The 12864-nt window shown below is 40.2% G+C and overlaps 1 protein-coding gene across 2 annotated transcripts; it reads left to right on the top strand.

Moving 5' to 3' along the window:
- The first annotated feature begins 2714 nt into the window (after nucleotides 1-2714).
- LOC112985994 (von Willebrand factor D and EGF domain-containing protein-like) lies at nucleotides 2715-12420 on the top strand. 2 transcript variants are annotated; one of them, XM_064506364.1, is made up of 5 exons: nucleotides 2715-3076; nucleotides 6593-6688; nucleotides 9379-9483; nucleotides 10242-10337; nucleotides 11158-11964. In XM_064506364.1, exons 1-5 carry the CDS (start codon nucleotides 2842-2844, stop codon nucleotides 11184-11186), a joined length of 561 nt encoding a protein of 186 aa, XP_064362434.1. In that variant the 5' UTR covers nucleotides 2715-2841; the 3' UTR covers nucleotides 11187-11964. The 2 variants fall into 2 exon arrangements, with proteins under 2 accessions (XP_064362434.1, XP_025960801.2); XM_026105016.2 differs by lacking the exon at nucleotides 11158-11964 and adding an exon at nucleotides 11972-12420 and having other exon boundaries at nucleotides 2721-3076.
- Nucleotides 12421-12864: the final 444 nt, after the last annotated feature.

The following is a 12864-nucleotide window of genomic DNA, read 5'->3' as shown; positions in this document are numbered from 1 at the left end:
ATCAGGATTTTCTTTAACTCTTTACAATATCCATTAACTATCCTCTTTTTTTTTTTTTTTTTAATCAGACTGCTTTTAAGACTTCTTTGATGCACAGAAGCATTTCTGTTTTCAATGAGAACCTCTGTTAATGTGACACAAACCCTTTAAAATGCAGACGTGCACTCAGCAAATTTGATAAGCCCTGGGACGGATTTAGATGCACAACGATGGTGAAGCAGCCTAATCCCTCCTACAAAAGATAATGTTTAAACAAATTTATTTCATTCAATGAAACACCTGGGCAAGCTTATTTAATACAGTCTTTGCATTTAATTAGCTCCACTAAAGGGACACTTGCCATATTTCAAACTATGGTTATTTTCTTTTGTATTAATTATTTTAAGATCCTCAAAGGAAACCTGAAAAGAACTAATAAGATTAAAAAAACCCAGCTCTTAATTAACCTGAGGCACCAGAAGTCATCTTTTGGGGAACAAGAAAGATGACATATGGAGCTGAAAATAGACAGTAGTTTAAAAAACAGACTCTCTACATGAATACATGAATAATGAAGAATAGCCATTAAAACCTGAAAAGAATTCTGTATGAAGGAATTGTTGCAAGGCATTAATATCAGAAAAACACACTTACACACTAAACTGTCATATAGAGGAAAAAGAAAACAAAAAAGAATGAAAAATAATTCAGTAAAGAATTCAATATTGTCAAAATTTTTGCCAGAAATCAAGGAACTGTAAAATTGTGATGTACCCTGAGAATAATATAGTCCAGCTTCAGTTTGGCAGTTCTCTTTTGCTCTCATTTGCTCTTTGTAGGGTTGTCATAAACGAAGCTATTCCTTTTGGAGAGAACTTCTTCCCCAGTACATTTCTAGCAAGCAATTCCAAGAGTGCTCTCACTGCACAATCCAATTACCCTTGTACCTGCAGGAGGGAATACTGGATATGAAAATAGGAGACCCTGTTCTCTTTACCACAACTGGAACTGCAGTATGAACAGGACTCAGACATTTTTATTCTAGATAGCAAATCTCTGCAAGAAAGTAAATTACTGGGTTTTTTGCAGCATCAACACTACATGAAAGGATATGTGCAACTTGGGGTTGCATAGGATGAATGTAGTTGTATTGGTATTGGTATCTTACAAAAGCTTCTGCTATGGTCGCTCAGGTAGAAGCAAGAGGAGAATTGTGCTCATTTTTGGTAATTTAGCATTGCACATCCAGAATTTTCTTGCTTAATCATATAACATACTGTGATGATTAAGAGGTTACCTTCCTCCTTTAAAGGCTAAACACAGTCTTGCAAAGATCACATTACATGCACCCTAATCTTTACAAAAAGCCACATAGTACCCTTCTACTAATAGTAACAGATTTGCCCTGTATTTTAATCCCTCTAGGAACTGTATGTTCTACCCTGTGCAGGTATAAAAAGGGATCGAAGCTAGTTTTCAGGCAGAAAAAGTATTTTTGCCTCTTATTCCTTCAAGCACTTAAGCAAACTTTAATTTCTAGTTAAAGTGAATTCAGTTATCAGATCATGCTACTGCTTAGTCTAGACAACAAATTAAGATTTGTTTCATGCCACTTGGAAAACTAATTCCAAATCAAATCTTGTCATTAAAGTTGTTTTTTTCTCCTAGTTTTGCAAGTAGCATGAAGTTTATTTCACTCTTCTGTAGAAAATTTGTGTAAGTATATTTACCATCCTTTTATCACTATGAGTCAATAAAACTCATCTGAAAAAACTCCCGTGGACTCAGTTTTGGCACGGAAAGTGTGAGCTTGTTCTGGAAGATATTTCAAATTGTCATTTGAAATTCGTCATGAAAGATGGGATATAATGAGGGGAAAACGTTTTATGATAACCTGTTTTTGTGTTCTTGCAACTGAAAGTATTTTCACATTTGAACTGAACTGTATTGCTATTTGCCGTACAGTTTTATTGTGAACGTAGATTCGGGAGAGGGAAAAGTGGGCCAGGAGGCAGCACAAAACTCGCACTATTTCAGTTTTCATGTTTGCAAAGCAGCAATGATAACACCCTGTTAAGTGTCAGTATTCAGTGTGGATTACAAAGCAGTTTAATACTTACTCCTCTTTCTCAAATCGCCTTTCAAATACCATGTCACAGTATTTACATCTGATTCTTAGAGTGACTTTAAATTGAAGTGAATGGAAAGTAGGGATCTTGAAAGATCACAGAGGCAGGCAGATGAGTTAAAATGCGAGTCATGGGTTAGCTCTACCAATGTCACTGCGAAAACACGCGGAAAGGTCAGCAAAAGCAGGGCCTGGTGAAGACACCAGGAGAGCCAAGGACTCACTCGACTTGCTAACAGTTCACTCCTGCTGAATGACTACCTAGCAATTCCCCGTCGTTAAACTCCTTACGCTGTGACTGTGTATCTTTCTCCAAATATATACACTTTTTCCAGTTAGCACTGGTCGAGCGGATTCACAACTACCAGGTGAAATTCTGCTGCCAGCTCGATGCTTTAAATACTCCTGCCTTTAAAAAAATGTAACCCCGCGATGGATCCATCGATCCGTGAGTGCAGAGGGCCCCCGACAGCGCCTTGCTGCCACTGCGGCGCCCCGGGCCGGGCTGGGCCGACCCCCCCGCCGCCCGGGGGGCTGGGCAGCGGCGGGCAGGGCCGGGGGGCGGCCGGCCGCCGCCCGGGGCCGCTAAAACGGGGGTGAGGAGAGGGAGGCGGAGTAGAGCGGGCCCGCGGGGGGGAAGCCGCGGGCGTGGGTGAGCGCGGGGAAGACAGCGGCGCGGCGCGGCGCTGCGCGGCCGGCGCGAGCTGCGTGCGCGGAGGCGAGGCGCCGGGGCCATGGCGCGGGACGGCGGCGGCGGGGCGCCGCGGCTGCTGCTGTGGCTGGCGCTGTGCGGGCTGTGGCGCGGCGGCGGCGCCGGCGCCGGCGCCCTTCCCGCCCGCGGGGCAGCCCTGCCCTTCGGCCTCGACCCGCCGGCGGCCTGCAGCCCCCGCTGCCAGCACGGGGGCCTCTGCGTCGGCAACGGCACCTGCCTCTGCTCCAAGGGCTACGAGGGCGAGCTCTGCCAGCACGGTAACGGCCCCCGCGCGGCGGGGGGGCTCCCCGGGCAGGAGGGTGCCGGGCGGTGGCGGCGCGGGAAGCGCCGGGAGCCTTCCAGAAGGTTCGGGCAGCCGGGCGAGGCGGTCGCGGGCGGCCGTGGCTCCCTGCAGCGAGCTCGCCTGCGAGGCGGTCACCCGGGGCAAGGAGCCCGGAGGCCTGGCGGCCATGGCGGCACCTCGCGTTTTACCGTTTGAACTTGGCGTAAATGCCCTGCTGCTGGATAGGCTTTCTCGCCAGCCTCCTTTTTTATTGTTTCCTCGGTGTGTTTTTTTTAAGTGCTTCCCCTGAGTAAGGAAAGTGATGCTTTTAGAGGCTCGACTGCTTTTCAGACTTCGGGATCCTTAACTGATATTTCTGGATGGGATTAGTGGGAGTGGTACTAATGCAAAGATCAAAACTGTGCAGAGAGGGTAGGCTATTTTCTGTATCCCTTGTTCACAATATTTCATGCTCGTTTAAAAAAAAGAAAAAAAAAAAAAGCATTTGCTACCTAGGTGTTAAAGTGACCCACAAAACTGTACATCCCTCTTTCCTGGCAGGAGGCATAAAAGCTCAGGTGGATTGAAAAGCCTGCTATTGACTTCCAACTGAGTAGTTTTGAAAACATCATCCTGTGTGTGACAGAAAGATATGAGGAGAAAAATTTTAATATAAATCTTGTTTAGCATACCAGATTTCTAAGTGATTTCTTCAAAATTTGGCTGTAGAGCACTGTGGCTAATAATTGCTAAAAATCACTCAGTACCAGGAGAAATTCTTTTGCCGTATATCCTGTGCTGTGTGATGAGGTAATATAATTTGTACAGTATTGTTACCGTTCTCAATATACTTCATCTAAAACAAGATTCCTTTAAACTTCAGAATGAGCTGCTGAAAACTTCATTCAGCACCTTAATCATTCATGGAGTGTTACTTTATTTAGAAACTGAGGCTTGACCATATGCGGTGACCAATGATGTATGGTAATGTTTTGCATAGTGGAAAAGAGTAACGACACAGCATCCCCTGTTCCAAACTATTGACTTCTAGACTTTTGGGGGTTTAGAGGAGATGTGAAAGATCTTCAGAGATGCATATCCATTCACGAACTAGATAGGTAACTAGGATATTCTTTATACACCTGTTCCTTTGGATCAGTACTGCCTGGTTTTGTTAAGGAAGCTGATGAATGCTTTCTCTGAGAAGGTCATCAGCGCAGAAGAAATTCTGGATAAATGAAACCTTTCATCTCTTGTCTTGTCCAGAAGAGTCATTGAGATAAGTTAATTTCCCACCCACACCCACCCACGCACACACACGCATACAGTTGAAGGACGAAACATGTCTGTATAACTGTGTGTGAGGGTGTTTTTTGTTTTGTGCAGCGGTTTTTACCTGAAGCATCGTAGTCTTGAAATAGAGAAAAGAGCTTGTGCTGTCTCTAGTGTTTTCTGGCTATTTAGAAGGCTGAGAAAGTGAAAGTGGAAGATCTATTCTGTAATTTAAAAAAGGTGAAGTGAGCTTCACTACAGTCACAGGCAGTTTGGAAAAAAAATATTGTGTATTATGTGTTATTTGCTGTGATTTTATGTAGATGACCTTCAAACTTGTTTAAATTTGTGGTGGAAAGCTAAATGGATCTAATAATATGGTCAGTAGAGCTTTTGGAATAACCTGAGGTCTGCAATAGAAAGAACTTTGCTTCTATTGTCACCACTTCTGGGATTGCGAAACATGGATGAAACTGAGGGAGAGAGTTGGAGGATGCTTTTTTTTTTTCCTATGAGTAATTCTGTCTGATTGAGTGGGTTACTTAGAAAAGAGTTTTTCCTGCTTTGTCTTGTTGCTCAAAATGGGGTCACGATGACTTGTGCGTCAAGTGTATAGTAGTTTAATGAACTGTACTGTTCTGCCTGTGAGCAATCCAAAGAGATCTCTGGACACAGGTGTATTGTAAAATACTTCAGGGTGTTTCAGCATAAGCTTTATTAGTGCGAGACCAGTGTTGGCGTGTTTGTGCTGTGAAGTTGCAGATCGGATTCCTCCTGCTCACTGGAGATGCAGTCTTGCTTACTCTTAAAAGTCTGGGAAGAGTTGCAGGTATTTTGGCAAAGAGTAAAATGGGCATAAGAAAAGAAAGTGTAGTTTGTAGGCTTTGGATTTCAGGACACCATTTAATTCTTTCATTATCTGTCTCCCTTCTCCCCCCCATCACCCCCTCCCCCATTGGATCACTCTATTTTAAAAGGTGTTTGCCTTACAAGAAGGCTTCAGCTGTTTCCTGTAAATCCGCGTTTTGTGTAGGAAACTAACCAAATGGTAATAATTGGACTCAGCAGCTGAGAAAAGCACATGCTATGTATTTCTTTCTTTCTTTCTTTCTTTTTTTTTTTTTTTTTAAAGGCTATAATGCTTTTAGGATTCCAGTACTGCATAATGCACACAGCTGACCTTCTGGGATCTCATGGCTCTTCTCCAGTTTTCTTTCCTGTTTCACTCCAATGATTCCCATTTTCTGTGCTTTCTTCATGCAACTGGTGTCAAATTTAACTGTTAGGTTTTCAAGGTAGAGCCGCTCTCTTATTCTGTACAGACTATTAGTATTCTGGTAGCACTGCCATATTGATAATTTTTAGCATAAATAGGTAAAAACTTATAAAACTATATGAAATCACATGGAAATAGAATTTCTCTTAAGCTGAGAGCTCCTGTGAATAAATAAATGTTTTCTCAGAAACCAGGACTGATTCAGGAATGATTTATGAGTAGCAAGGAGGGCTATATGTTAGGTAACTTATTTGCAGTCTGATCAGCTTTACCCAAAATTTTGCAAAATGAAGCCTTTTATTTCTGCCTTATGCAGCATGTCTAAGCTGTCAGCAGTGAAAGAGCTGTATAATCCATGAAGAATCTATATGCTTTTGTCCTCACAGATAAGTATGGTTATAATAAAAATTACTTTTACCTTAGATTATTTCTTTAGAAAGGCCCTCTGAGAGGCCAGTTGAGCAAATATAGAGGATGGAGAAGAAAGAAGCACTGATGTATTTTTAGAGAGATTTAGAGAAGAGATGAGGAAATGAGGATGTAGTTTATGTCTGGAGAGGGATATAGGAATCTAATAAAGAGTTATGTTTGATAATACATCTTAAGAATCAGAAGTTGCCCCTAAAGTCACAGAATTTTTTGTCTCTTCTTGTAACTGCTTTTTTTACCTGCTTTTGGCCATTTCTTGACTGAAATTATCGAAAGTTCCTGTGGCAGTCCACCTGTGTTCCTCTTTAATCTACCCTAGTTTGAACGTTTAAAATCTTAAAATGGTGGAGTGCTGTCTATGTAGGGAAACTCTTCCATCTGTTTGGCAATGTGGGATGGCAGGACAATCATCTCATGGGAAGTATGATGACAAACAGTGTTCAAAGAGACTAAAATAATACACATACCTTATGTAGTTAAGAAATAGTTTTGGTAAGCTTCACCAATAGTTACCCAAGCTTTGTTGTCTTACAGCAACTTGTTATCCAAAATGCAAAAATGATGGGGAGTGTCTCAGACCCGGAAAATGCAGATGTCCGCCTGGCTATGGGGGTAGATACTGTCATAAAGGTGAGTGAAACCCAAGCAGATGACAGCTTAGAAAAAATAGGAAGTTTGAAAACAGACAAAATATATTTGGGAGTCCTCAAGTTTATGATCTAATGCCCCTCGGAATAATGACTAATTCCTTTGACCTCTGACCTTACTGTCAGAAGGTGCATGGCCTGGAGGATCTACATGCTTGCAGGAGAATGGGATGGAATGCAGGAACTGAAGTTTGCTGTGAGCTATAGTCCCCTGGAAAAGGCAGCTATGTGTTAAGTAAATTTTCTGTAGTTTAAATGCTCTTTAGCTGTATAGAAGTAGTATCTGTAAGAATGGTAATATTAAGGGCAAACTGATATGCTGATAGCTAATGAGAAAGCATGAAGATGGGGAGTAAAAAAAGACCAATTTTTTTTTTATGTAAAGCCTATTGTATATATGTATGGAATGGAAAAAATAATCCAAGAAAAACCTTTAACATTGTTATGAACTGAACAGACTCCCAATGATAACTCTTGAGTTCTGGGATAAAAGAGGAAGCAAAATTAAAATAGGTTGAGGGGAAAATCTGGATGAGAGTAAAGAAAAAGAAAGCACTGTATTTTTCTTGCAGAAGAAATATCTCAGCCTGATGCTTAAACTTTCTAGAAGTGCTTGAAAAGACGCTGTAAGTTAGTTGGGCAGTCATCACCATGCTGAGACAGAGAATTTCTTAACGCATTTAAAGGGCTCTAGCTGTTACTTAATAAGCATTCTTTTCAACTCTGGTCAGTGACCAGCTAGCCACGCCTCATGGGATTCTCAATTTAATGTTTATTCTGTTTGTGAATAACTTTATTTCCTTTTCTATGTGAAATATCTGTAAGGGTTTAATTGGCGTGTAGCCTAATGGGGACTTGCAGGAGGAGCTTGGGTAGCTTCTGCAGTTCTTTAGAGTTTTGGGTGTTTTTTTTGTTTTGTTTTCTTCTGTTTTTTTTATGAAGTTGCATCTGGTATTTTATGAAGAAGACATGATCTGAGTGTTATTAACATGGTAACATCTGTTCAAGGTTGCAGAAGCTTGAACCAAAGCCCTGGGATGTTAGTTAGACTGTTTCAAATAGTGTGAATTCAAATGCCAGTGGTAATACTTTGATATCAAAATTGTTAACATTAAAGAAGAATGAGAAATGTTAAGAAATGTCTTCTAATGAAGATCTCTTGTATAGCACAGTACCATTGTATAATTCATTTGGAAATAACTGTTTCAAGCAGACATTGACAGAATTGACAGCAATGAGGTAAAATGGAGCATGGTCAGCTTCATTTTCCAGCATAAGAATTTATTTATTTCTTAAAAGCCAACTGAAGATGTAGATTGGTGGAGTGCTCTATATAATGGGGAACTTGATCCTCCCAGAAGAGCCCACATCAGAAACAAGGTGAGAGGTACCATTTGAATGGGAAAAGCAGAACGAAGATTCAGTCTATGGTAATGCTGTAGTCCAGACTTGGACTGGCATCTGAGCACATGTGCTAGGTATATTTGTTTATAATGCAAGTACAATGTGTGTATATATACATATTTATAATGTATAATGTTACCATGTAAGGTTGTGTCTACCCTTCAGGTGGGGTACTGTGGCATATGAAGCCTGGAGGTGCAAACTTGATGTGTAGTGCAGTATGCTATTTAAATACATCAACATAAACTGTCATATAAAGAAATATGTAAACTACTCTGAAGAAGTTGTGCATCAGTGTTCATGTTGGTTGTTGAGAGAAGTAAAATAGCCTATATTTAGCACTACACTTTTTGTAGCTATCCTAGAGTCAACTCAGGTGTCCCTGCGCATTCAGCTTTGTGCCATAAATCTGTTACCTGAAATCATGCTGAAAACTTGTGTTACGGTAGAGATTTGGACTTTGATCTCCCAAGTATCAAGCTGACATCTCGATTGTCTATCATTATAATAAAGGATAGTTGTTTCTCTTCCAGAAGGTGAATCTGTTATGTACATTGACATTCATGCTTGTGAAATGATGCATTTTATTGTATAGAACAGTGGTTATGCCATGTTTCAAAGATGGTGCACACCACAGTCAGTGCCAGTCACATGTCTGGCATAAATAATGCTTCATTAATGAGGCCTTCAGGGCTTTAAAGCATAGAACAATTCTGCAGTGAGGAGGCTGACTTAGACCATTTACCTTTGGAAAAGCACCACTCGGCTGGGTTCTAAAAGTAGGTTCATTTGCCAAAATAATATCCCCTTCTCTTCCTCATGTTATATGTGGTTACTGTGAGGTAAGGAAAGATGTGAGTCCTCCGCTGGATGTTAAATACTTACCAGTTGTGATTTGGCAAGATTGATAAGAATATACATGTTAGCAGTTACTGCAATGTGGCCTATGAGCAATTCTTTTTTTTTTTTCTTTCTTTTTTTTGAGGAGGGGTGCTGTAGCAATAACCGTGTTTGGTGTTTCTAAGCTAAATGCTTACCAAGCTCTTAAGCACACGTTTAATTTTAAGAGCATTTTGAGCCAATATTTTAGAGACACAGTTCTGTCACCTTGACTCTCTCCATATGGAACTGTGCCTTACTCTGAATGATTGAAATTGTATTCTTTGCGGATGTGATAAAATAAGTAGTTGATGGTAGACAAGCTGTTTAAAGATAACTTACAGTTTTGTGCTGTTCCTGAAGTGTACTACGTATACTGTTCTTTTACAGTAAGCTGTGAAGGAGGCTGTCAAAATGGTGGGGAGTGCATCTCTGTCAATGGAGTTGTCAAGTGCCTTTGTGCTTCTGGCTGGACAGGATCAAGATGCCAAGAAGGTGGGTGTCTAAATTCACACACTTTTTTACCACAGGTAATTCAAATGCTGACCGTGCCTGTGGCCTGTAAACAAGTCCAGATGGTAGCCTTAGGAGAGATCAGGGGAAATGGAAATAATTTTCCAGATAAATTACTGGTTGTCTCAGTATTTTTCACTGCATTCTGAAGAGCAAAATTCTTACTCATGTGATATGTGTTTAAAAAAAAAAACCAAAAAAACAAAAAAACCCCCACTAAGCCCAGTCTTTTTTTCCAGGAGAAAAGTTTGAAGAAACTCTTCTCCCAGTTAAAATGTCTGTATTACTTTGGTGTAAGGATGATAAAATGGAAATACACAGTGCATTGTATATTTAAATAATGAAAATGTTTTACGTTGATTAAAAAATATAACTGCAATAACAAAAGTATTTTAAAAACTTAGTGGGCTAATAACTATGGAAATGTCATTGTATCACTATAGAAGTGGAGGACCTGCACTACTAGTAAATACGCAGATAAAAAAGTATCAAATTATTTTGCATTAATGTATATGCCTGTTAAGATTTAACCCAAAATTCTTAGCATACTCTTTTTTAATATTTCATGGTCCTGGAAATGCTTTTCGTGTTATACCAGTTGAGTATCTGGCCTTGGGGGGAGGGGGGAAGAGTAAGTGTTCTTCCATTTTGATTTGTATCATCCTGAATATTTTGTTCTGTCAGGATTCTTTTATATCAGATTTATAAATCCCCCTGGTTTATCCATGCTTTTCTTCTAGCAATTTGTCCTCAAGGTTGTCGGAATAATGGAGCTTGTGTGGCTCCTGGGATTTGTAGCTGTCCAGCTGGATGGGTCGGTGGAGCATGTCATTTAGGTAAATGACTTCTGACATTTTTTTTTTTCTTGTATCTCTTTCTGTACTTGTTTGAATTACCAGCATAGTTTTAAAATCTTCAGGCCCTAACAAAGCTGCTAGGGTGGTATCTTAGAACAGTACACAAGAGCTGCTTCTGCATACTGAGGGCCCTAAATACGTGAGTAAGGACTAGATAGCTTGTCAGTTTGGTCAGAAAGCTAGAACTTCTCCAGTTTGAATCACTGTTGCAGATCCAAGTTTTGGCTGTCACGGAATTCTTTATAAGGTATCTTTTTGTGAGTCTGAAATATTTTCTATAAACCAAGACCCAAATGTAAAGAACTAAAAATGGCTGTTACAAAAACACTGTTGCTACTGATGCTGGTTAGAGGCTTCATTACATGTTATAGATATGGAAAACAAACTCCTTTCTCATGTTGAAGATAGCTTTCTCCCAGTCTTTTAAGAGTGTGGGAGAATCAGCTCCAGGTGCTATCTGTAACCAGGATTAGACATTCCTGCCAAACAGCCGTTTGTATTTCCCAGGCAATGGTTCACAAAGGCAGATGAAGTTTATAAAAACTTTAATCCACCCAGAGCTGCTGCTTTCTTAGATTGCAGCCCTGTGTGTCCTGTAACAATACTGACCTGATGCTAAAGGCATTCCTGAGACTAGAAGAAGGAAGGCTTTTTTGTTTGCGCTCTGGAGACTGAGAGAACTCTGATTTAAACATTGCCTTTGAATAGGGTACAAGGTCTCTGGATTAAGTCCTCTGCATTTGAAATATCATTGGCGTGATCTTCGGAATCTAAATCAACTGTGTTCGTTTTTCTGCAGATTATCGTCAAGCAACCATCAACAAATAAATGCTTTAGTGCTCCCATTTGTATCAGGAAAATGCTTATCCTTTGTACTCTTCCATGTATCGAGATAGAGGAAAGATAAGCATGGAAAGATAAGCATGGGAGCTGTAGAGACATTTGGTACACAAAATGTTTGGACTGCAGAGTTCCCTTCCCTATATCATCAATAGTGTTACTGTTCAGGTCTCTAATATTAAAATAATCATTGTGTCTGAACTAACTAGATCTTTATCCAGTTTGACCTCTCTCCAAGCAGATCTCATAAGCAAATTGCTGCCCCTCACTTGTTATGTTTACTGGTGTGTAGCTAGGGGAGAGCTAAGGCTCTGCCTGCTTGGTGCCCCTCTGCCACTCTTCTTTCGGCAGAGTGGGGGACAGAAAGGCAATGCATAAGCAACAGCTAGTGAGTGCATAGTAACTGTTTCCCCATGGATGCCTACATCCAAGAACTGCCTTGAAGAAGTTTCAACAGGAATTTTTATTTTCCCTCACTACCATGGTGGCATCCATCTCAAAAACAGTCTGTCCCTTAAAGAGCAACAGAAATGATAGTATTTTAAAAGGGGAATGGAGCATAAATAAGTCTAGACATACTGTCACTGTATTCCAGTGAAGGCCATGAGGCCATAAATTGAGAGGCATTGCTTTTCAGTTCTTCCATTGTCCTTTTATTTATACTGTCCCAGTGCTGTCACTGGGGAACAATTCTGCTTGTACAGTGAGACAAAGAAGAAAAATGATCCTGTGTTGTGTGGAAGACACAGTATGTATCTGGTGTCTCATTTCAGCTGTGTGTAAACTACCTTGTCAACATGGAGGAAAATGCGTAGCTCCAAATGTGTGCAGATGTCGATTGCCGTATTCTGGTCTACAGTGTACAAAGAAAAGGAAGGAATGAAATGGCCTCAGCAAAGATAAGCTGCATTTTCTTCGTGTAACTCTTGGTATAGAGATGATGTCCAGTGTGAGGTTGGGGGGGACAGATTTAACATGGTAACTGATTTCAGATATATTTCTGTTTCACGTAGATTAAATAAATTGTTTTTGTATGAAAGAAAATTATTCCAGATTGTAACAAAGGTGTTGTGAATATCCAAGTACCTCCTGTGTACATAGTGTATTGCACAGGTTTTCTTCTTTCTCATTTTTCTTCATAAGCAGAAGTATTTTAAGTCATGGTTCATACAGTTGACCTTGAAGTAAAATTTGCTCTTTGAATAAAGTACTTCAGAATGGATCTATGCTCTTCTGTCTGATTTCCCCCCCCCCGTTAGAATTATCTTCATATATTAATGATGTGTTTTTAAAAAACACATGTAAAAAAAAAAAAAAAACGCCCTTCATTCAAATCGTCAGAAGTGGGTGTTAGTTCAAATGTTATTTACCTTCAGTAAAATTACACAGTCGCAAGAACAAACCTGCAGAGTTTGCATCTTTCTGGAACGCTAGCAAACTGCAAAGCATCTTATTAAAAGATCCTGCTTATCGCTATGTGTATACCTCTCCCCTCAGCCCTCTTAATCAGATTTGGAGCTTGATCAGCTATGCCTTATAACATACTTGTTCAGACAGTTTTACTATTGTAGTATCTGATCATCTCTCAACTTCTAATTTATTTCTTTCTTATCCCTGTAAGATAGGGAAATGTGTTTAGTCCCCTTCCATAGATGCAGACATTGAT

The sequence above is a fragment of the Dromaius novaehollandiae genome, chromosome 2, assembly GCF_036370855.1.
Source record: "Dromaius novaehollandiae isolate bDroNov1 chromosome 2, bDroNov1.hap1, whole genome shotgun sequence".
Taxonomy (NCBI): domain Eukaryota; kingdom Metazoa; phylum Chordata; class Aves; order Casuariiformes; family Dromaiidae; genus Dromaius; species Dromaius novaehollandiae.
Note: the sequence above shows the minus strand (reverse complement) of the source record. Positions and strands in the feature narration are given on the sequence as shown.